Source organism: Staurois parvus, unplaced genomic scaffold (assembly GCF_062004578.1).
Source record: "Staurois parvus isolate SC_StPar_1 unplaced genomic scaffold, SC_StPar_1.0 ptg000031l, whole genome shotgun sequence".
In the NCBI taxonomy this organism is placed as follows: domain Eukaryota; kingdom Metazoa; phylum Chordata; class Amphibia; order Anura; family Ranidae; genus Staurois; species Staurois parvus.
The window spans coordinates 18,064,804-18,088,990 of record NW_028317827.1 but is presented as its reverse complement, the minus strand read 5'-3'; the positions used below and the strand labels follow the sequence as shown (position 1 = coordinate 18,088,990).

General features: G+C 42.9%; 1 protein-coding gene and 1 long non-coding RNA gene across 2 annotated transcripts in view; both read right to left on the bottom strand.

Moving 5' to 3' along the window:
- The window catches only part of BBS5 (Bardet-Biedl syndrome 5), an 81,552-nt gene extending 69,398 nt beyond the window's left edge, over positions 1–12,154 (bottom strand). The window contains exon 1 of the mRNA XM_089660442.1: positions 11,944–12,154. Within this exon, the coding sequence (XP_089516568.1) occupies positions 11,944–12,005 (62 nt within the window). The 5' untranslated portion in view covers positions 12,006–12,154. The remainder of the gene's footprint in view (positions 1–11,943) is intronic.
- Positions 12,155–15,814: 3,660 nt separating this feature from the next.
- Positions 15,815–24,187, bottom strand: part of LOC149470836 (uncharacterized) — a 72,744-nt gene continuing 64,371 nt past the window's right edge. The window contains exons 3-4 of the long non-coding RNA XR_016308009.1: positions 18,415–18,483; positions 15,815–16,127 (exon numbers count right to left, since the gene is read on the bottom strand). This is a non-coding gene — a long non-coding RNA (uncharacterized LOC149470836). The remainder of the gene's footprint in view (positions 16,128–18,414; positions 18,484–24,187) is intronic.

The window sequence follows — 24,187 nt, the reverse complement described above, 5'->3', positions numbered from 1 at the left end:
GATGAATCTTGCAGCAACATTCACAATAGACAGAAGAGGGGATAGTTTGTGTATAGGTTAGCCATACGTCCACATTAAGTCAATGATGTCACCAGCATCCCTGCCCCTTTGTGCATAAGCATCTGCAGAGTGGGGAATGCCTAAGTGTGTCTGACTAGGTACAGCAATGACAGATAACGTCTGTGTTCAAACCAAACCCAAGCTCATTCCTAGTAGAGGTAGGCCAACCAAGATGGAGTTGTAATAGGCGAGAGTGAACAAATGAGTGAATTAAAAGCTCCACACAATACAGAGATATGTGTTACAAATGACATACGTAAGTGTAAATATAAATAAAAAGTCACAAATTAACCACATGCCGACCAGCAGTAGTAATTTAATTGCTGGCAGGCAGTTACGTTGTTCCCAGACAATGTACTGGGTTGTCTTCCCGCTCATGGGGAGTGAAGCAGCGCAGTCTGCGACTACTGTTTCCATGAGGTACAGCAGATCACGGTGCTTGGTATTGGGTCTCTGTGATTAGCCTGGATACCATGTGATTGCGGTCATCTCAACTCAATCATGTCATCTAGTGAACTACAGCTACAGCATCTAGTGAACATAAATGGAATCCATTCGTGACATCCTTCTTTACTACTGTGTGCAATCTGTAATTTGTCAAAGTGACAACATGGTACCTGGATCAATCACAACACCCTGTACCATGTGATAGCTGTGGCCAATCACAGCATTACAATAGTAAACAATAAGTCATTAACTGCTTCCCAGCCACCAGCAATGTACTGTGGCCGTGCGGCAACTACAGGCAAAGCAACATACGGGTATGTTGCTCTGGCTGTACTAAAACAGTCCCCACCCACGACTGCTGTGTCTGGCGGACACAGTGGAATGAAGATCCCAGTGAACAGGACCCAGTGATCATGTGATCGCTATGCGATCACATGATCACCATGTTAGCAAAGCTGCTATAAATTAATCTGATTCATAACAGCTCTGTTTCTCCTCCTATTGAGCCGAGATTGGCCAACATCTGTCACATGATACATGGGGCCAATCACAGCACCCTGTACCATATGACCAGCTCCAGCCAATCACAGATCACTATCTTGCGCTGTCAAAAACCTTACACATTCATGACAGTTCTTGAATGAGTTAGGTTCATTACAGCAAGCTTTGCAGGAAAAATGATCTTTATTTCTCCTGCAAAGCAAAGTGTAAAAAAAAAAAAAAATCCCTGATCACCCCCCTCCACAGTAGTACAATGTTACTATAGTGGCATTTTACTATTCTGATAAAAGTATTTAAAAAACAAAAGTTAAAATAAGTAAAACAAAAAATACTATATTGGGTATTCTAAAAAATAATTCTTAAGGGTTTTTTTGTGTAACTACTTGCTGACCGCTTTTACGCATTTTGTGGACGAGCAGCGACTCTGGACAAAGCGACGTCATCTTACGTCGCTTTCCATTTCGGGGTGTGAACGCACCTAGGCCCCTGCTGCTCCCCATCGGTCCAGGGAAAGAAGAGAGAACACCGCACCGAGCAAAAGCACTACATTTTAAACACACATACGTTAGATTAGCACATTTAACTCTTTGATCGCCCCCTATTAACCCTTTGATCACCCCGTCACCCAGCCAGTGCCATTAGTACAGTGCCAGTATATAGAATTTTTCACTGATCACTGAATTCCTGCCACTAGCGACATCAATAGCGTCAGGGTCAGTTAGCGTTAGATTGCCCGCACATTATCGCACTCATATAGGTCGCTGATCACCGCCATTACTAGTATAGTGTTTGTACAGATCAAGATATTGATCGTGTACAGAACTATACTAGTGTCTACTTTGTATAGTGTCCCCAAAAACGCAGTGTTAGCAGGATCAGCCCCGTTCGCTGTCAGCACAAGCATTTTACCCCTCTGCTGTTTTTCACGGAAGATTTGTACCAATTGATTGTGGGCCAAAGCAATTTATATGCACAATACATCACTGCCCACCCTTATTCAGCTCTTGCCAGACAATTCGCATGGAAACCTATCACAGTTTCTGAATTTAAAACTTTTTTGGGCCTAGCCCTCAATATGAGCATTACAAAAATGTATGAATTGAAGTCATATTGGTCCACAGACCCGATTCATCATATGCCCATGTTCTCTGCTGTTCCATATATACCCAACATGGACCAGCAATGTACTGGTACATTGCAGGACTTTGAGTGGTTATACCGGGATGATGCCTGCAGCTACAGGCATCATCCTGGCTTCATTTTTGTCAGCTAGCGGTAGGCTTTCATGTAAAAGCAATCCTAGTGGCCAATTATCTGAATTGTTTTTAAAAACAGCAGGAAAGGACATCCCTCCTACAGCCTTCCACAGTTTTCTTGAGCTCTCTTGTCCCAGAAGGGAATCCGAGAATGCAGCCGGAGGTTCCGCTGGCTGACCAAAGAGCTGATCAGAGACCAGAATGGCTCCAATCATCTCTATAGTCTAATAAATTGGAAGCCATGAGCATTTCATCACTTCAGTTTCACAGGATATAAACAGCGCTATTTGTAATTTGGGAAAGCATCTGATCACACCGATCTTAGTGAGATCAGATAATGTAAGGGCAGAGGAGATATCTAGAGTCGTATAGACCACAGATTTCTCAAAAAAGAATACCTGCCAATGCCCATTGCAGTCACAGGGGACATTTACATTCCCTGTGATAACAATAAAAGGGATAAAAAAAATGAATGGGACAGTGTAAAAATAATTAATAAAATCAAAAGAACTAAAAAAAAAAAAAAAAAAGCACCCTGCCATCCCCCCCTCCGCGTTTACTGCCCCCCATGCTGGATAGTAGAAGCAAATGCCAGGATAGTAGAAGCAACACCTCCAAATGACTCCTTTTTGGAAAGCAGACACTCCAAGGTATTTGCTAAGAGGCATGGTGAGTATTTTGCAGATCTCATTTGTTGCCATGTTTTTGGAAAACGAAGAAAGAAAACATAATTTCTTTTTCAAAACCCTGTAACAAAAATTATATCTGTAAAATACTCACCAAGCCTCTTATCAAATTCCTTGGGATGTCTACTTTCCAAAAAGGGGTAATTTGGGGAAGTGCTTCTACTATCCTGGCATTTTAGAGCCTCCAAAACTGTGATAGGTAGTGGGGAAATGATATGAGGAAATATGCCGTTTGAAAGCCTGGAGGGGGTAATTGGATTTTGGGGGCTTGTATGTAGCTAGGCTGCCAAAAAGTATCTCACATGTGTTATCCCCCTTACTCAGGAGAAATAGAAGAATATGTTTTGGGGTGTTATCCCACATATACCCATAGCATGCATGAGCAATATATCATTTAAGTGACAACTTTGTGTAAATAAAAAATTTGTCATTTTCAAAAAATTTGTGGCAACAAACAAAATGCTCTATGGACTCAACATGCCTATCTGCAAAATCCTTGGGGTGTCTACTTTCCAAAAAGTGGTCATGGGGTGGGGGGTTGTACTGCCCTGGCATTTTAGCACCTCAACAAATGTGAAGGGCAGTCAGAAAGTAAAAGCTGTGGAAATTCCAATATATAGTTAGGTCTATATATATTTGGACACAGGCACAGTTTTAGTTTTTTTCAGGTATTTACAAAAACATATTCAAGCTATAGTTATACAATGGATATGGGCTTAAAGTGCACACTCTCAGGTTTACTTTGAGGGTATGTACATCCAAATTGAAGGAAGGGTTTAAGAATTAGCGCTCTTAAGAGTAGCCACCCCCCCTTTTTCAAGGGACCAAAAGTAATTGGACAACTGAATCAAAAGCTGTTTCATGGCTAGGTGTGGGCTACTCCTTTGTTATTTTTTCATCAATTAAGCAAGTAAAAGGTCTGGGGTTGATTCTAAGTGTGGTATTTGCATTTGGAATCAATTGTTGTGAACCTACATCATGCGTTCAAAGGAGCTGTCCATGTAAGTGAAACAGGCCATTGTAAGGCTTCAAAAACTAAACAAATCCATCAGAGAGATAGCAGCAACATTAGGAGTGGCCAAATCAACAGTTTGGTACATTCTGAGGAAAGAAGAATGCACTGGTGAGCTCAGCAACATAAAAAGGCATGGATGTCCACGGAAGACAACAGTGGTGGATGATCACAGGATCCCCTCTATGGTAAAGAAAAACCCATTCACAACATCCAGACAAGTGAAGGACACTCTGCAGGAGGTGGGTGTATCATTGTCAAAGTCTACAATCAAGAGAAGATTTCACGAGAGCAAATACAGAGGGTTCACCACAAGGTGCAAACTATTCATAAGCCTGAAGAATAGAAAAGCCAGATTTGACTATGCCAAAACATCTAAAAAAGCCAGACCAGTTCTGGAAAAGCATTCTTTGGATGGATGAAGCTAAGATTAATCTGTACCAGAATGACGGGAAGAAAAAAAGTGTGAAGAAGGCTTGGAACAGCTCATGATCCAAAGCATACAATGTCATCTGTAAAACATGGTGGAGGCAGTGTGATGGCATGAGCATGCATGGCTTCCAGTGGCACCTGGTCATTGGTGTCTATTGATGATGTGACAGAAGACAGAAGCAGCCAGATGAATTCTGCAGTGTTTAGAGATATACTGTCAGCCCAGATTCAGCCAAATGCAGCAAAGTTGATTGGACGGCACTTCACAGTACAGATGGACAATGATCCAAAACACACTGCAAAAGCAACCCAGGAGCTTTTGAAGGAAAAGAAGTGGAATATTCTGCAATGGCCGAGTCAATCACCTGATCTCAACCCAATTGAGCATGCATTTCACTTGCTGAAGGCAAAACTAACGGCAGAAAGACCCACAAACAAAGGACAACTGAGGACAGCTGCAGTTAGAGCCTGGCAAAGCATCAGAAAGGAGGAAACCCTGTCTTTGGTAATGTCCATGGGTTCCAGACTTCAGGCAGTCATTACCAGTAAAGGATTCTCAGCAAAATATTAAAAATGAACATTTTATTTATGATTATATTCATTTGTTCAATTACATTTGAGCCCCCGGAAATGGAGGGACTGTGTATAAAAATGGTTGCAGTTCCTAAAATTTGTACTTGATATTTATGTTCAACCCATTGAATTAAAGCTGAAAGTCTACACTTCAAATTCATTTGGACTGTTTAGTGCTTGTCTGTGTCCAAATACATATGGACCTAACTGTATATCATAGTTTGTAGACGCTATAACTTTCACACAAACCAATTAATATACATGGATTGGGTTTTTGTTTACCAAAGACATGTAGCAGAATACATTTTGGCCCAAATTTATGACTAACTTTGAGTTTTTTGGATATTTTTTATAACCAAAAGTGAAAACTATCATTTGTTTCCAAAATGTTTGGTCTTTTTTGTTTATAGCGCAAAAAGTAAACCACCGAGGTGATCAAATACCACCAAAAGAAAGCTCTATTTGTGTGAAAAAAGGGACATGCCGAACAGCAAAAAATGGCCTGGTCATGACGTGGGGTAAATCGTCCAGAGGGCAAGTGGTTAATGAAGGCCATTCATGACAGTTCAAACGATTGCGGTTACAGTGATCATCACAAGCAATCATAGTGTAAAAAAAAAAATTCTGATCACCTGGCCAGAGTAGTATAGTGTTACTATGGTAACACTGCACTGCTCTGGTCACAGTACAAAAAAAAAATGTACAGAAAATTTTTTTTTTTTTAAAAATTGAAAAAAGTTTGGGTTTTTTTTGTCACAAGACGGTATCCCTGATCACCAACACAGCAGTCATACGAGTACACTGTACTGCACTGGTGACAGTATGAAAAAATAATTCATTGTGAAAATTTTTTTTTATTTAAAGTGTTACTAAACCCAAGAAAGTAAAATCAGTCTGTATGCAGTAAAGCATGCTTGTTCTACTTACTGTGGAACCTAAGGGGTTAATCCACCGCATTGAGTAAAATGGCTGTTTGATTCTGTCTTCTCTGATCCTTCCCTTCTTCTACTGTCCCCATTCCATCTGCTGATAGTACAGAGCTCTAGGAGTCACTCTGCACATGCTCAATTTAGTGTGTATTGTTAGAGGTTTTTTTTTCTTTGAGAGGGTGCATGTGATCAACACAGGGCCAACCAGTACTGTCCAGACAAAGGGTCAGCGGTTATGCAGCCTCATAGGACAGTCAGAGCAGAATGAAAACTCCTCCTACAACCTTTAACCAGTTCTCAGCTGGACACAGATAGAAGTCACAAGACTGCTATTTACCGCTGATTAGAAAAGGTATTTGGCAGTTTATATTTACTATCATAATTGCATTTCCATGTTGTGTGTACTGTGGGAGACCAGATATAGTGAATGCAGAGTCCTGGGTTTAGTAACACTTTAACCATTTCAATACTGTGCAATTTTACACCTTCCTGCCCAGGCCATTTTTCACGTTTCAGCGCTCTCACACTTTGAATGACAATTGCGCGGTCATACAACATTGTACCCAAACTAAAATTTTATCATTTTCTTCACACAACTAGAGCTTTCTTTTGGTGGTATTTAATCACCGCTGGGGTTTTTATTTTTTGCTAAATTAACAAAAAAAGACTAAAAATTTTGAAAAAAAAACACGTTTTTCTTTGTTTCTGTTATAAAAGTTTACAAATAAATAATTGTTCTTCGTAAATTTAGGCCGAGATGTATTCTACTACATGTCTTTGGTGAAAATAACCCAAATTAGGATGTATTATTTAGTTTGTAGGAAAGATATAGAGTTCACAAACTATGGTATAGATCTGAATATTGATCAATCCTGAAGTACTGACAGCCAATCTAATTTCTTGAGGTCCAAGAATGTCAGAATAGTACAGATATCCCCCAAATGACCCCTTTTTGCAGAGTAGACAGTCCGACGTACTTCATAAGAGGAATGGCGAGTTTTTTGAAGTTGTATTTTTTTTGTCATAATTTTTTGGAAAATAAAAAAATTAAAAAAATTATTTTCACTATTTTTTTTTTTACATACTGTCACCAGTGCAGTACAGCGTCATCATATAACTGGCATGGCGGTGAACAGGGACACTGACTGGTGACAGTATGAAAAAAATATATATATATATATTTTTTTTTATATTACTTTTTTTTAAGATTTTTTTTTCATATTGTACTATGACCAAAGTAGTACAATGTTACCATAGTAACATTGTACTACTTTGGGGAAGTGATCAGTATTTTTTTTTTTTTTTTACACAATTTGCTTATAGCAAAGAATTACTTTGCTATAAGCAAGCATTTACCTGAATGAAATCGATTCATTCAGGTTTTTTTTTTTTGTGCTTAGCTGTGATTTGGTCACAGCTAATCACATGACATGTGCATGTGATTAGCTGTGACCATTCACAGCTAGGCAGTAGTATACAATGGATGGCATGAATGAAGCCATCCATTGTATACAACTGTCATGTGACCTGCTGTGATTGGTCACAGCAGGTCACATGGTACCAGCAAAGGGGGCCGGTACTCAGATTTGTCATCGGCCGTGTCCGAGGTACACGGCCGGTGACAGATCGCGCCGCTGCGAGGCTCTGCATTACCGCAAACTGCGCATGTGCGGGAGCACGCCTAATGGCGTGCACCTGGAATGTCGCAGCACTTCTGAAGCCGCCAAACGGCCATTGGCCGGGCAGCTAATGGTTTATTTGTACTATCCTGCCATTACAAAATGAGGCAGGCTGTCAGTACATCAGGATTGATCAGTTTTAAAATATATGAGGGTTCTTCAAAAAGTTTCTGCACTTTTTTTTAAAAACTCTTGTTTTTGAAATTCTTAATAAATAATTACATCACTTTTCTACATAGTCACTTTCCTTTGCGTTGCAGACAGACTAGTCGCATGACACTCTCAGACACGACCAACTGCTACTCCTCCCGTCCTCATAATTTCCAACAAAAATATAAAAGTGAGGAAACTTTTGAAGACCCCTCGTATGTGCCATAGTTTGTAGACTCTATAACTTTCACACAGACTAAAGTTCACTCACTTGGGATATTTTTTGAAGGATTTAGGGCTAGGTTCACCCCTAACTAGCTGTGTGAGCCACGTTTGCACAGGCAGGCAACAAGATTCATTAATTCATTTTAATGTTGGGCTGAAAGGAGAGGTCACAGTTCAGGATTACACCTAGCACACTAGTATGTGTGAAGAGACTGATAGTTATCCATCCAATTAATGGTCCACACACCAAAGATGTGCAACTCCAGCCAGGGATTACTGAAATGACAAAACACCGCTCACTCCCACCCATAGTGATGCCCCCAACATGTTTCACCAACAGTAGGGCTTAGTCATCCCCATGATTAGGACCTGCTGTGGGTGAAACATATTGGGGGCATGGCTTTGGATAAGAGTGAGCATTGTGCTGTCATTGCAGTAAACCTTTGCTGAGTTTACCATCTTCAGTGTGCAGCCCGTTATTTGGATGATAATGGAGTATAATCAGACTCTAGGGCCCTGGCGCCTGGCTGATTGCAGGGAATCGAGCAGGATACAGGCCAGGATGCTGGCCTGTGAGTGGATAAAGGAGTTAGGTTCATCTGACTGATAGTTTGGCTATTGATCTTGATTAAATAGTTTAGGAAGGGGACAGAGAGGAAGTAATTATTATGAGCTCAGTTTTGTAAAGATTGAGTTTTAGACAGTGGTGTGGCATCCATACTGATATGCCCATAATTAGTGATATGTGAGGAGACAGACGGGGAGAGCTGAAATGATGGATCCACCATCCTTTCCTATACTGAAAAACATCATTCATTACTTATCTTGTTTTTGTATGTCTGTTGAAACCTTAGTAATGTCTGTCTTATCTTAGTAATGTCCAGCTTGAAGATGTTTATTTCTGTCTGGCTACAGTTATGAGCAGAGAGAACAGACACACAGCGGATTGTATCTGATCACTCCATTGTCAGTTACAGGTGTCTGTGGAGGAGATCTATAAACTGCCATTACTATCAAACAGAAAGGTGCGCCCTGCTCCCCCTCATCCCCCAGAGCACAGAAGGGGGGGGGATCTGTCAGCATATGCCCTCTCCAGTGTTGACAGCCCCCCCCTCCCCCCCACAGACGGGAGAGGAGAGAGAAAGCTGCCCACACTCCCAACCAGCCTTGTGTTTTCTCTCCCCCTTCTTTCTTTCTTTACTTCTCTCTTTCTCTCCCCTTTCTTTCTTTTTCTCTCCTTTCTTTCTCTCTGTCTCCCGTTTCGCTAATTTTTTCTCTCGCTTTTAAACTTCTCTCTTTCTTTCTCTCTTCCTCTGTCCCGTTTCTCTCCTTTCTTTCATTCTCTTCCTTTTCTGTCTCCTGTTTCTCTTTTTTCTTTCAATCTCTCTCTCTCTCTGTCCTGTTTTCCCCTCTTTCCTGATTTCCCTCCTTCCTTCATTTCACCTTTCATTCCCTTCTTCTCTCTTTCCCTTCTTCTATGCATCTCTCTTTCTTTTTCAGTCTCCTGTTTCTCTCCTTTCTTTTTCTCCTCTTTCTTTCTGTCTCCTGTTTCCCTCCTTCCTTCTTTCTTTCCCTCCTTCCTTGTCTCCCTCCTTGCTTCTTTCCCTTTTTCTTTTGGGCTGCTCAGTCCAAAATGTTTTTGTCCCAGTCCAGGCCTGGTGGAGACTGTGAGCCAGTCCTTCTCATCCGACATCAGTGCCTGACCTCACAAATGCACTTCTGGAAGAATGGTCAAACATTCCCATAGACACACTGCTAAACCTTGTGGACAGCCTTCCCAGAACAGTTGAAGCTGTTATAACTGCAAAGGGTGTGCCAACTCAATATTGAACCCTACAGACTAAGACTGGGATGCCATTAAAGTTCATGTGTGTGTGAAGGCAGGCGTCCCAATACTATTGGCAATATAGTGTATATGGATAGAAGGATACGGATTCTGGAATACAAGGACAAGGCCAGTGTGGGATGATCAGTAGTGTGTATATATCTATGTCAACAACGTCACCATCAAACCCGCCGCGCAGGCCAGAGTACTTGGTGTCATTCTGGACTCCAACCTATCCTTCCAGCCCCAAGTCCAATCTTTAACAAACTCGTGCAGACTCCACCTTCGCAACATCGCCAAAATAAGCACATTCCTAACCCCAGAAACCACTAAACATCTTATCCACTCTCTCATCATATCACGACTCGACTACTGCAACTCCCTCCTTACTGGCCTGCCTCACCGCTGGCTATTCCCGCTTCAGTTGATCCTGAATACGGCTGCCAGACTCATTCACCTTTCCAACCGCTCCATCTCCGCCACCCCCCTCTGCCAATCCCTCCACTGGCTTCCGATTGCGCAACGGATCAAATTCAAAATCCTAACACTGACGTCCAAAGCTGTCCACCATACTGCCCCGAACTACATCACTGACCTAATATCCAAGTACCACCCAGCACGCACACTCCGCTCCTCACAAGACCCCCTTCTCTCTAGTTCCCTGGTCTCCTCCTCCCATGCCCGCCTCCAGGACTTCTTCAGGGTGTCACCCATCCTCTGGAACTCCCTGCCCCAACCCATCAGATTATCACCTACTCTCCTCTCCTTTAGGCGCACCCTGAAAACCCATCTCTTCAGGGAAGCCTACCCCACCCCCTGCTAACCTGCCGACCTCCTCCACTCTTCCTACCACTCCATCCCCCACAGCTTTCTCCTCCTGTGCCACCATCCCCTCCCTCCTAGATTGTAAGCTCGAAAGAGCAGGGCCCTCGATCCCCTCATGTTTTGCATTGTATTGGTATTGTTCTGTCACATGTTCTGTCCCCCTTTGTAATGTACAGCGCTGAGCAAACCATTGGCGCTTTATAAATACTGTATAATAATAATAATGTCAGGGTCCTGGTAGGAGGCCAGTGTGGGATGGACAGTAGTGTGTATATATCTATGTCAGGGTCCTGGTAGGAGGCCGGTGTGGGATGGACAGTAGTGTGTATATATCTAGGTCAGGGTCCTGGTAGGAGGCCAGTAGTGTGTATATATATCTATGTCAGGGTCCTGGTAGGAGGCCGGTGTGGGATGGACAGTAGTGTGTATATATCTATGTCAGGGTCCTGGTAGGAGGCCGGTGTGGGATGGACAGTAGTGTGTATATATATATATATATATATGTCAGGGTCCTGGTAGGTGGTCGGTGTGGGATGGACAGTAGTGTGTATATATATCTATGTCAGGGTCCTGGTAGGAGGCCGGTGTGGGATGGACAGTAGTGTGTATATATATCTATGTCAGGGTCCTGGTAGGAGGCCGGTGTGGGATGGACAGTAGTGTATATATCTATGTCAGGGTCCTGGTAGGTGGTCGGTGTGGGATGGACAGTAGTGTGTATATATCTATGTCAGGGTCCTGGTAGGAGGCCGGTGTGGGATGGACAGTAGTGTGTATATATATCTATGTCAGGGTCCTGGTAGGAGGCCGGTGTGGGATGGACAGTAGTGTATATATCTATGTCAGGGTCCTGGTAGGTGGTCGGTGTGGGATGGACAGTAGTGTGTATATATATCTATGTCAGGGTCCTAGTAGGAGGCCGGTGTGGGATGGACAGTAGTATGTATATATCTATGTCAGGGTCCTAGTAGGAGGCCGGTGTGGGATGGACAGTAGTGTGTATATATCTATGTCAGGGTCCTAGTAGGAGGCCGGTGTGGGATGGACAGTAGTGTGTATATATCTATGTCAGGGTCCTGGTAGGAGGCCGGTGTGGGATGGATAGTAGTGTATATATCTATGTCAGGGTCCTAGTAGGAGGCCGGTGCTGTGTATGTAGTGTTGAGGTGTGAGCAGAGTCCTGCGATGAGGTGACGGATCTCCCAGGAAGAACACCGCACGTGAGGTCCCTCTGTACACAGCTCACATCCTCCTCCCCATTCCGCACAGATTCCAGTTGCTCGGCATCCTATGTTCTCTGTGATCCCGGAGCTCCCCCCACATTCCCCGGACACAGCACTCACTGCGGAGAGATATCAAAGCGGACATCGCGGTCCTCCCACAGAGCGTCCAGTACAGACAACATGTTGCTCCGGCCTGTTTGGGATCTGGAGGTAGAAGAAGTTGGCTTCGGTTGCCACGGCAACCCCCCACCGGAACCCTAGAGGTAGATTGTAGAATACGCATGCTCAGAGCACGGACTACGAGTTTACGCATGCGCCATTGAGGCGTTTAGGTCGCTCTAGGGGGCAGTGATCGTTGAGGAGGTGGTATGGTGAACGCTGTCCTCCTGTTTCATAGGTGACCTGATGTCATGTGACTTCTACCAGCGAAATAGTTCTTGTTATAGAGGCAGAGAGTTATCGACACTCATCCTTTGCAGAATTCCCGCAATAAGGATCATACCAAAGGCTAGCTTCACACCTGTGCAGGTTTCTGCGTTGCGTTTTGCATTCTGAAATCGTTATAGTCGCATTTTGATGCGTTTTTAAATTTTGTTGCTAGGCGGATTTAGGGCCAGTTCACACTACATGCGTTTCAGTTGCGTGTTTTTTTTCTGCATCCAAAACGCACAGAAAGTAGGTTACATGGTTGTCAATGGCATAGTTCACATCAGTGCTTGCAGTTCCTGTGCATTCTGGATGCAGAAAAAAAAGTGGAACTGGCTGCATTTTTCCTCCACAGAACTGTACTGGAACGCAGTAAAACGCATCAAAAACGTGTTGGAACTCACATGTCCCTATTTGAATTGAAGAAAAAAGGGGAAAAATTAACTGCAATGCTTACAAATCGAACAGGTACGCCTCAAAAACACACTGGAAAGTGCCAAAAACATCAAAAATGTGCATGCAAAAACACATCCAGAATGCATCTGGACTGCGTTTCTATAGTGTGAACCAGCCCGTAAAACGCATCAGAATTGCAGCAAAATCAATGATTTTCAGCAGCGTTTCCATTGAAGTCTATAGAACCAAAAAACGCAACTTTTTGTGTTAAAAAAAGTCCCTGAGGGCTGGTGCACACTATGGAAACGCAGTCCAGATGCGTTCCGGGTGTATTTTTGACGCATTCTGGTGTGTTTTTGATGTGTTACAGTTCATTGTTTCCCCTCTCTTTTTCTTCAATTTAAATAGGGACGTGCGTTTTTGGTGAGTTCCGGTGCATTTTTGATGCGTTTTACCGTGTTCCCGTACAGTTCTGTGCAGGAAAAATACAGCCTGTTCTACTTTTTGTTCTGCAATTGGAACGCACTGGAACTACAAGCATTGATGTGAACTATGACATCGACAACCATACAATCTACTTTCTGTGCTTTTTGGATGCAGAAAAAAAGCAACTAAAATGCATGTAGTGTGAACTGGCCCTGACCCTTTCCAAAAAACGCACGGGGTGAAAATGCACAGGTATGAACATGTCCCATAGGAAATCATGTTAAATGGATTGTACTGCGTTTCTGCAAAATGGTGCAGAAAATACTTAGGTGTGAACCTGGGAATAGACTGTTCATGACATCAGCTTACCTAATATCGTGCCGGAGCATACCTTTTCATTGAATACCACCCAATGTCTTGAGGGGGCTGACAACACTCTTCAGCTGCTTTGCAAATGGCTGACTCTCCAGCATTGTTGGCACCCGGAAGCAGCACTGCCGGTCTATATTTTTTATTTTTATTTATTTCAGGTACTTACAGTCAGGTCCATAAATATTGGGACATCGACACAATTCCAACATTTTTGGCTCTTTACACCACCACAATGGATTTGAAATGAAACGAACAAGATGTGCTTTAACTGCAGACTGTCAGCTTTAATTTGAGGGTATTTACATCCAAATCAGGTGAACGGTGTAGGAATTACAACAGTTTGCATATGTGCCTCCCACTTGTTAAGGGACCAAAAGTAATGGGACAAATGGCTTCTCAGCTGTTCCATGGCCAGGTGTGTGTTATTACCTCATCCCAATTACAATGAGCAGATAAAAGGTCCAGAGTTCATTTCAAGTGTGCTATTTGCATTTGGAATCTGTTGCTGTTAAAGAACATCTTGTTTGTTTCATTTCAAATCTATTGTGGTGGTGTATAGAGCCAAAAATGATAGAATTGTGTCCATGTCCCAATATTTATGGACCTGACTGTATATAGCACCGTCAATTTACACAGTGCTTTACATATATATTGTACATTCACATCAGTCCCTAACCCTCAAGGGGTGTACAATCTAAGGTCCCTAACTTACATCCATACATACACATACTAGGGCCAATTTAGACAGGAGCCAATTCACCTCCCAGCATGTATTTGGAATGTGGGAGGAAACTGGAGTACCTGGAGAAAACCCATACAGGCACAGAGAGAACATGCAAACTCCAGGCAGGTGGCACCGTGGTTGGGATTCGAACCGACGATCCTAGTACTGCCAGGTGGAAGTGCTAACCATTTAGCCACTGTGCTGTATATACATAAACTAGGGGCACATCAGATCATTCATCTTAGCCCCCAATCACACCTAGCGCTTGGCAAACGCGCCTCATTTTTGCACTTTTTTGGCCCGACACACACATAGGTATGAATGGAGGCTTAGCCCCTGTTCACATTTGCATGTTCTTTCCTGCGTTTTCTGTCGCGCTGCGCTGCATGACAGAGGAAATCACATTATTCTCTATGGTGCCCGTACACATCAGTTCAATGCATTTTTAAAAAATTCTTTTGGTGCAGTGCAATGCCTTTTTTTTGGTCCCCATAGATATCCTTGGGCACACATGGAAAGAGCATGTAGGCGTGTTCTTAGGCTCCATTCACATCAATGCATTTTTTAGTGCTTTTTGCAGAAACGCACTACAGTCCATTTAACATGGTTTACTATGGGACATGTTCACATCTACGCTTTTTTTGAGCCGCTGCTTTTTTGGAAAGGGTCAGGGACTTTTTTTAAAAGCAAAAAGCAACATTTTTGCTACAATAGAGTTCAATGGAGAAGCTGCTGAAATGCATGGTAGTGCATTTTTGCCACATTTTGCATTTTTTATTCTGCCCAGCAACAAAAAAAATTCCAGTTTAACAAAAAAAAAAAAAATACTGAGCAAAACATAAAATGTGGTAAACACGCATCAAAAATGTGTCAAAAACGCATGTAGAAAAATGCAACACGAAGTGCGAAAAACACTGCAAAATGGAGAAAAAGCAAACTGCATAGGTGTGAATTGAGCCTAAGTCTGCTTTTAGTAGAGTTTTGTGTATCATCCGCCTGCAATATACTGCAGATGGACATTCCGCACAGGTAGATCGACATATCCGTATACGTCACTGCCTGTTTCTGGGTTTTGGACGTGCATGTGCCTACTTGCACTGTGATTGTACACAGCAGGAGCCTGTCAGCAAGTCCCAGTCAATGACTCACAGCCAGGACCTGCTGATCAGCTGTGTACAATCACAGCTCAGAGCTCTGTGTTGACATTCAACACAGAGCTCCATGCAGAGGGAACAATTTCTCTGTTTCTTCTCCCTGAAAAGCAAGGATAAGAAACGTAGAGATCTATTAGTAAAAGCAGCACACTTTACACACATTGCAGGTAGTTAGGCATGCATTTAACCTACTGATCGCTGTAGATGTTAACCCCTTCCTAGCCAGTGGCCTTAGTACAGTGACAGTGTATCACTGATCACTGTATTAATGTCACTGTCGATGTCAATGGCAGTTAGTCAATTCCCCCTACAGTCAGTCAGTGCCATCGCAGGCCCATTATAAGTCACTAGTCACCGCCATTAGTAGTATGAGAGAAAAAAAATCCGGTATACTGTATATACCATAGTCTGTAGGAGCTATAACTTTCATGCAAACCAATCAATATACACTCATTGGGATTTTTTTTTTTTACCAAAGACGTAGCCAAATACATTTATGAAGAAATTTGATTTCTTTATTTTTTTAATGGATATGTTTTATAGCAGAAAGTAAAAAATTTTTTTTTTTAAATGTTTGGTATTTTTTTGTTTATATCACAAAAGATAAAAAACCCAGGGGTGATCAATACCACCAAAAGAAAGCTCTATTATTGGGGAAAAAATTATTAAAATGTAATTTGTGTATGGCATTGCATGACTGTGCAATTACCAGTTAAAGTAGCGCAGTGCTGAACAGCAAAAATGGCCTGGTCACAAAGGGGGACAATCTTCTGGTGCTCAAGTGGACAAAATCCAGTTTCCTTCTCCTACAAAAAAAAAAACAAATCTACATGAAAAACATAAAAAGAAACTTGCAAACTCACACTACAAAAACGCACTGCATCAAGCAGCAGCACTAGTGAACCTAATTCTACCAAGAAGTATCAGCCCCCCCATGCATTTAAAGTAGTATTAAACCCCCAGAGTTTTTTGTAGTTTAAAGTAGAACTTAAGTCCCCGGTCACATCGGGTGCGACTTGGCATGTGATTTGCATGCTATGCGACTTGTAAATCGCATGCCAAGTCGCACCCTATTGTTCTCTATTAGAGCGCTCATATTGGTGCGGTTCTGACTTGGTCGGAGCCGCACCGATTTCTAAAATGGTACATACACTACTTTTGGTGCGATTTGCATAGACATCTGTGTCAGATGTCTTGCAAATCGCACCTGAAATCATCATGTCCCCCGACTTTGAAATTGTGTGACTTCACTGTAAGTCACAAGATTTCAAAGTCGGGCTTGATGTGGGTAAACCGGTGGGTAAGGCAAAACTTTTTTTTTTTTTCAAATTTTGGATAGAGTAAGGAACGGTGATAACCTCTGTCAGATTTTTTTGCCATCTGTGCCATATTGGGAGGTTTCCCTTCACTTCCTGTCCCATAGCCACAAAGGGAAGTGACAGGAAATCCCTCCAAAGTGAGGGAATCCTGGGTGTCACCAGAACTAGTGTCCCCATTGAAAGATTTCCACTGGTAAAAGATTCCTGTTCTGGTGACAACCCAAAATCTAGAAATCTCTCTCACTTCCAATCCTGGTGATAATGGTAAATAGGACAATAGAGAGGGTGAATCTCACTAACAGGGACACAGACAGGCTGGGAAAGAGCTGGATATCGATTGTGAAAAAGGTACTTTGATTTAGTTTTTAATTAAAATAAATGCAGTACCATCATCCATATACTGTATGAGGGTGGATAGAAAAGTTTAGTCTCATCACCAGAGAGCAGGACAATCCACATCATTTTGAATAGGGAAAGTCAGTAAATTGTCCGTTTTCTTGGTTTCATTATGATGTGTGGTATTTATGCCACTGCAGGAACACAACCTACCCACCACATTTTTGAAAAAGCATTTTTGGCTTTTGACTGCTGGTCAGCAAGGTGTGCATTTAAAGACATCATCTGACTTGCCTACTAGTCCATTTTCAAGCTGATTCTGCAAACTTTATCGGCAGATTTGATGTGTAAATAAGGCTGCTTTCACACTGATCCGTTCTTCTGTTTTTGTGTTATAAAAGCAGAAGAAAAAACGCATGATCACTAAATCCTATGTAACTCTTCACACTTTTCAGTTGCAGGTGTGTTGCATTTTCCAAAGTCCTGCGTGCTGCATTTTTGGTGCATGCTGTTTTGGTCCAGTAAAAAAAATGCACCAAAAATTCATCCCTCCATTGAAATGAATTGAAACCGCATCAAAAACATAGCACAGAGTGCCTAAGTCCAGGTTCACAGAATCGCATGACAAGGGAAATCACATTATATTCAGTGATGCCCTACTAATTAATGTGACTCAGCGCAGTGCAATTTAGGAAAAGGTTTTTAGGAGATTTTCAGTGCAATTTTAGCCCCATAGCCTTCTATGTTTTCTCACAGAAGTCGCATCAGCATAGAAGCATTCCTATGCAACTTTGATGGATGAAAGTTTTTTTTATAACCATCACCTCTCCTCCCTGGTCATTCTGCACTCATTGCTTTTGATACAGTTATGATTATAGACCCTTCCTTGGATCCTTCCTTCGATTGATAGATCGATCAACTTTTCCTTCGATCAACTGACCCTTCCTTTGATCAGTCTATTCTTCATTCGATCGATCCTTCCTTCAGTCAGTTTTTCATCCCTTACTTTGATCAAATGATCGATTGATTGAAGGAAGGCTTGATCGATCGAAGGAAGGATCAAATCCGCTTCAGTGTGAACCTAGCCTAAGGTAACAAGGATGGCTGGGGAGGAGAGGTGGAGTTAGAAAACAACACTCATCAATCAAAGTTGCATAGGAATGCTTCTTATCTATGCGAATGCAACTTCTAATGCCGTATTAAAGTTGCATCTAAATCACAAACATGCCACACTGGAAATTGCATGAAAATCATATTAGAAAATGGGCAGGGATATGGGGAAAACAAAACGCAAACGCAGCAAAAACACATCATACATTGCATTAAATTTATTGCAACATGGCAAAAACGCATATGCGGTTTTAATACAGAGCAGTGTGAAAGCAGCTTAACACAAGTATCACAATAAAAGCACATGTGCAACGGACATATTACTGACCTTGCCTATTCAAAATGATGTGGATCGTTCTGCCCTCTGGTGATGAGGCTAAGAACTTTTCCATTCACCCTTGTACATAAAGAGAAGAGATTAATGAAAAGTAAACAGTGTTTATAGGAGGACTGCGGGACTATGGCAGGCATTCTGACACTGGGGGGAAAACTGACTTGGTGTCACTGACATCCCCAGGGACACCAATACAGTGATCAGTGCTAAAAAAAAAGTACTGACACTGCACTAATGGCACTGGGCAGAAAGGGGTTAACATCTGAGGTGATCAAAGGGTTAACTGTGTGCTGGGTGTGTTTTACTAGGGGGCCGTGTCAGTGTGCTTCACTGTAAGCACACTGCTTTGGATGGCTGTGCTGTGCACAGCTATCCAAAGCAGTGTGCCCGAGTTGATAGGGATCCCCTTTTACATTGTTCACTGGGTTATGCTCACAATACAGAAGGTGCAGGGAGGAGTGGAGGATCTGGTAAGTATATTTCCTTTCATTGTTCCCTGACATTGGGTTTTGAAGTGTAATTAAGGTCTAAAAAAAAACTGAGCCAGCAGCTCTTTATTGCAGATGAGATTTGCTATGTCTCTTCTGCAACAAAATAAACCTACCTGCATGTTCACAGTCATCTGCAGAATGTACACTGAGCTGCACATGTGCAGGAGTGACATCATTCCACACTGGCTAATCATAACAACCAAAAATTGGCACCCAAAAAAAAACAAAACAAGGAGATGATGGTGTTGGTGAGGGACCTCACAGGCATCACACTGTTGAATCAGAGGTACATATTGCAGAAACCAAGCTCCTAGTTTTCCCCCCAGCCCGCGCCCCCCCCCCATCCTCTCCATCATGACCAATAACGCCACCATCAGTCCCACCCCACAAGCCAAAGTCCTAGGTGTCACTCTAGACTCAAACCTGTCCTTCCTACCCCATGTCCAATTGCTGGCAAATTCATGCAGGCTCCACCTCCGCAACATCTCCAAAATATGTTTGTTCCTAACCCCAGAAACTACTAAACAACTCATTCACTCCCTTATTATCTCACGACTCGACTACTGCAACTCCCTCCTCACCAGCTTACCTCGTCACAGGCTATCCCCGCTTCAGTCTATCCTGAACTCAGCAGGCAGACTCATCCACCTTACCAACCGCTCCGTATCTGCCACCCCCCTCTGCCATTCCCTCCACTGACTTCCGATTGCCCAACACATAAAATTCAAACTACTAACACTGACGTACAAAGCTATCCATAATACTGCCCCAAACTACCTCACCGACCTGATATCCAAATACCACCCAACACGTACTCTTTGCTCCTCACAAGACCTCCTACTCTCTAGCTCCCTAGTCTCCTCCTCCCATGCCCGACTCCAGGACTTCTCCAGGACTTCCGCCATCCTCTGGAACTCACTACCCCAATCCATCAGACTCTCACCTACCATCCTCACCTTTAGGCGCACCATGAAAACCCATCTCTTCAGGGAAGCCTACCCCGTCCTCACCCCTCCTCCTACCACTCCATCCCCCACAGCCACTTCTTCCTGTACCACTATCCCCTCCCTCCTAGATTGTAAGTTCCAAAGAGCAGGGCCCTCGTGTATTGTATTGTTACTGTATTGTCTCATGTGCTGTCCCCCACTACAATGTACAGCGCTGAGCAAACGTTTTGGCGCTATTTAAATACTGTGTAATAATAATAACAATTTAGTTCTGCTTTAAATGCAACAAGTGTAAGTACATGCATTTTCCTTGATATTGGCATTCAGCATTGACTGCATTGAATATTTCTCTTTTTTTCTTCCCACTAGCACATAAATCAACTTTTGTAGATATTTTAGAATGACAGTAGGTGGTGCAGTGCTCACAGCAAGGTAAAGGTACCACCACTTAGTAACCCTGCATGGAAGATTTAGTTGAGTGAGTCTGCTGAAATGAAAGGAGTTGCTGGAGCTGATCAATTGTATAATTTTTCTTGTGATTAGTTTTGCAGTTTTACCTTAACGGAGAAATACACTATATTGTCAAAAGTATTGAGATGCCTGCCTTTCCACACACATGAACTTGAATGGCATCCCACTCTTAGTCCATAGGGTTCAATATTGAGTTGGCCCACCCTTTGCAGCTATAACAGCTTCAACTCTTCTGGGAAGGCTGTCCACAGGGTTAAGGAGTGTGTCTATGGGAATGTTTCACCATTCTCCCAAAAGTGCATTTGTGAGGTCAGGCACTGATGTCAGACGAGAAGGCCTGGATCGCAGTCTCCGCTCTAATTCATCCCAAAGGTGTTGTATCGGTTTGAGGCCAGTCACGTGCCTCCACCCCAAACTCACTCATCCATGTCTTTATGGACCTTGCTTTGTGCACTTCTGCACAGTCATGTTGGAACAGGAAGGGACCATTCCCAAACTCTTCACACAAAATTGGGAGCATGAAATTGTCCAAAATGTCTTGGTATGCTGACGCCTTAAGAGTTCCCTTCACTGGAACTAAGGGGCCAAGCCCAACCCCTGAAAAACAACCCCACACCATAATCCCCCCTCCACCAAACAGTACCCTGGGCACAATGCAGTCAGACAAGTACCGTTCTCCTGGCAACTGCCAAACCCAGACATGTCCATCGGATTGCCAGATAGAGAAGTGTGATTGGCCACTCCAGGGATTACGTCTCCACTGCTCTAGAGTCCAGTGGCAATGTGCTTTACACCACTGCATCTGATGATTTGCATTGTACTTGGTGATGTAAGGCTTGGATGCAACTGCTCAACCATGGAAACCCATTCCATGAAGATCTCTACGCACTGCTGTTGTGCTAATCTGAAGGCTACACGAAGTTTGGAGGTCTTTAGCTATTGACTCTGCAGACAGTTGGCGACTTCTGCGCACTGTGCTCGTCAGCATGCGCTGACCCCCCTCTGTCATTTTACGTGGCCTACCACTTTGCGGCTGAGTTGCTGTTGTTCCCAGTTGCTTCCACTTTCTTATAATACCACTAACAGTTGAGCGTGGAATATTTAGTAGCAAGCAAATTTTACGGATGGATTTATTGCACAGGTGGCAACCTATTACGGTTTCACAAATGTCTGTAGAAGCAGTCTGCATGCCAAGGTGCTTGATTTTATACTCCTATGGCCATGGAGGTGATTGTAACACCTGAATCCAATGATTTGGAGGGGTGTCCCAATACTTACGGCAATATAGTGTATATACTAAAATAATCCTATTGTTTAGTAACTGAATGGGTTTAGAGAGTGTAGGACTGGAATTCGTAGCAAAACTTGGTCTTGTGACTAACACCTAAATGAATTAATTATTGATTTTTTATTGAGGATATCCTATATATTTTATTTGTATATATAAAATGTGTATATAATGTGTATATGTATTGTATATTTTATTGATGACAGTCTATAAGTGCACAGAAATGAGCTGGAGTTGGTTTGCTTCTCTCCCCACTGATCACCTTTCAAGTCCTCCCTACAACGCCATCTCTATCCTTCTCTTCTTTTGAGACTCAGTGCATTCTGCTATTTTCTCCCATTTCTCTGAAGATTGCAGTGATCTATTGGCCTCCTGGACCGGTGTTACTCTTTCTTGATTACTTCTCTGCTTGGCTACCCTACTTTCTTTCCTCTGAAAGACCCACTATCATTCTTGGAGATTTTACCTCCCAATTAATGTGAACAACCAAGCTACATCTCAACTCTTCAACTCAACTGCATCTTTTGCCTTAACACAATGGGCACAGTCCTCCACTCACTCTGATAGGAATACATTAGACCTTGTTTTCTCCCATCTTTGCGCTCCCTACAACCTCACAAACACCCCCTTTCCTCTCTCTGATCACAGTCTCATCACCTTCACAGTGTCCTCATCTTCAAACACCTATCCCTCCAAGCAGCAAACAATTACCTGCAGAAACCTTCACAACTTTAACCCTTCTCTTTTCCACTCTGCAACTGACCGCCTCTATGACAGAATATCTCCCGTCTTGCCCTGACCTGGCCACTTCTATCTACAACACTTCGCTTTCATCCACACTAGACTCACTTGCTCCTCTAACTACAGGAAGTTTCAGGCCCGACCATTACAACCTTGGCAGACTGACAACACTAGAAATCTTAAGAGACATAGTCGTGCACTGGAGCGACTGGTCTAAAACTAAATCCCAGCAAGCATTCACCCTCTATAAATCTGCTTTCTTAAAATACAATTCCTCCCTCCATACTGCCAAACAAGCCTACTTTGTCACTCTTATTAATACCTTGTCATCCAGCCCTCCTCGTCTCTTCTCTACTTTTAACTTTCTATTTTCGACACCTCCACCCAGTAAAATCACTCACTACTTACGAGATTGCCAATCATTTCAAAAACAAGATTGATGCAATACATAGGGGCATCTCCACTACATTGACATCTATCCCACTTAGCATATCTTATACTAAAACAACCTCAACACTTTCCTCTTTTGACCTTGCTACTACTGAAGAGGTCACTAAAGTTTTCTCAGAAGCCCATCTCACCACCTTCCCCCTGGATCCGGTCCCCTGTTCTTCCGTCCTATGCTCCCTCACTCACATCTTCAATCTCTCCCTCTGTAACGGTGCCTTCCCCTCCACTCTAAAGCATGCATAGATCACTCCCATACTTAAATAGCCCTCACTGGACCCCACCAGTCTCAACAACTTAAGACCCATCTCCCTGCTCCCATTTACCTCTAAACTCTTAGAACGCTTAGTCTACAATCGCCTGAGCTCCTACCACACTGACAACAACCTTCTTGACCCTTTACAGTCTGGCTTTCGCTTACTACACTCCACTGAATCTACCCTATTAAAGCTCACTAATGATTTACTAACTGCTAAAACCAATGGCCAGTACTCCATACTCTTACTACTTGACCTTTCTGTGGCTTTTGATACTGTTGACCATCCCCTCCTCCTCAAAAACCTCCTCTCTTGGCCTCCGAGACTCTGCTCTCTCCTGGTTCTCCTCCTACCTATTGTGGCGCTCCTTTAGCGTTACCTATAACTCTGCCTCCTCCTCTCCACTTCTTCTTTCTGTTGGGGTCCCTCAAGGTTCTGTCCTTGGACCCTTTCTCTTCTCCATCTACACCTCCTCCCTTGGTCACTTGATAAACTCCCATGGCTTTAAGTACCATATCTATGCTGATGACACACAAATCTATCTTTCTACTCCTCACCTCATGCCTTCAGTCTCCTCTCGCATTACTAACCTACTAAGTGACATATCAGCATGGATGTCACTCAACTTCCTCAAACTAAATCTTTCTAAAACCAAGCTCATACTATTCCCTCCAGCCCGTGCCCCCTCCACTGACTTCTCCATCAAGATCAATAATACAACCATTAGTCCCTCCCCTCATGCCATTGTACTAGGTGTAATCCTAGACTCCCATCTGTCCTTTCAGCCCCAAATCCAATCACTGTCCAAATCTTGTAGACTTCACCTCCGCAACATCTCCAAGATACACCCGTTCTTAACCTCGGAAAATACTAAGTAACTTATTCACTCCCTTGTTATCTCTCGCCTTGACTATTGTAACTCCCTCCTCATTGGCATACGTAATCGTAGACTATCCCCTCTTCAGTCTAACATGAATGCCGCTGCCAGACTCATCCACCTTACCAACCATTCCATATCTGCTGTCCCTCTATGCCAATCCCTCGACTGGCTTCCCATTGCCCAATGAATAAAATTCAAAACATTAACAATAACATGTAAAGCCATTTATACAGTCAGGTCCATAA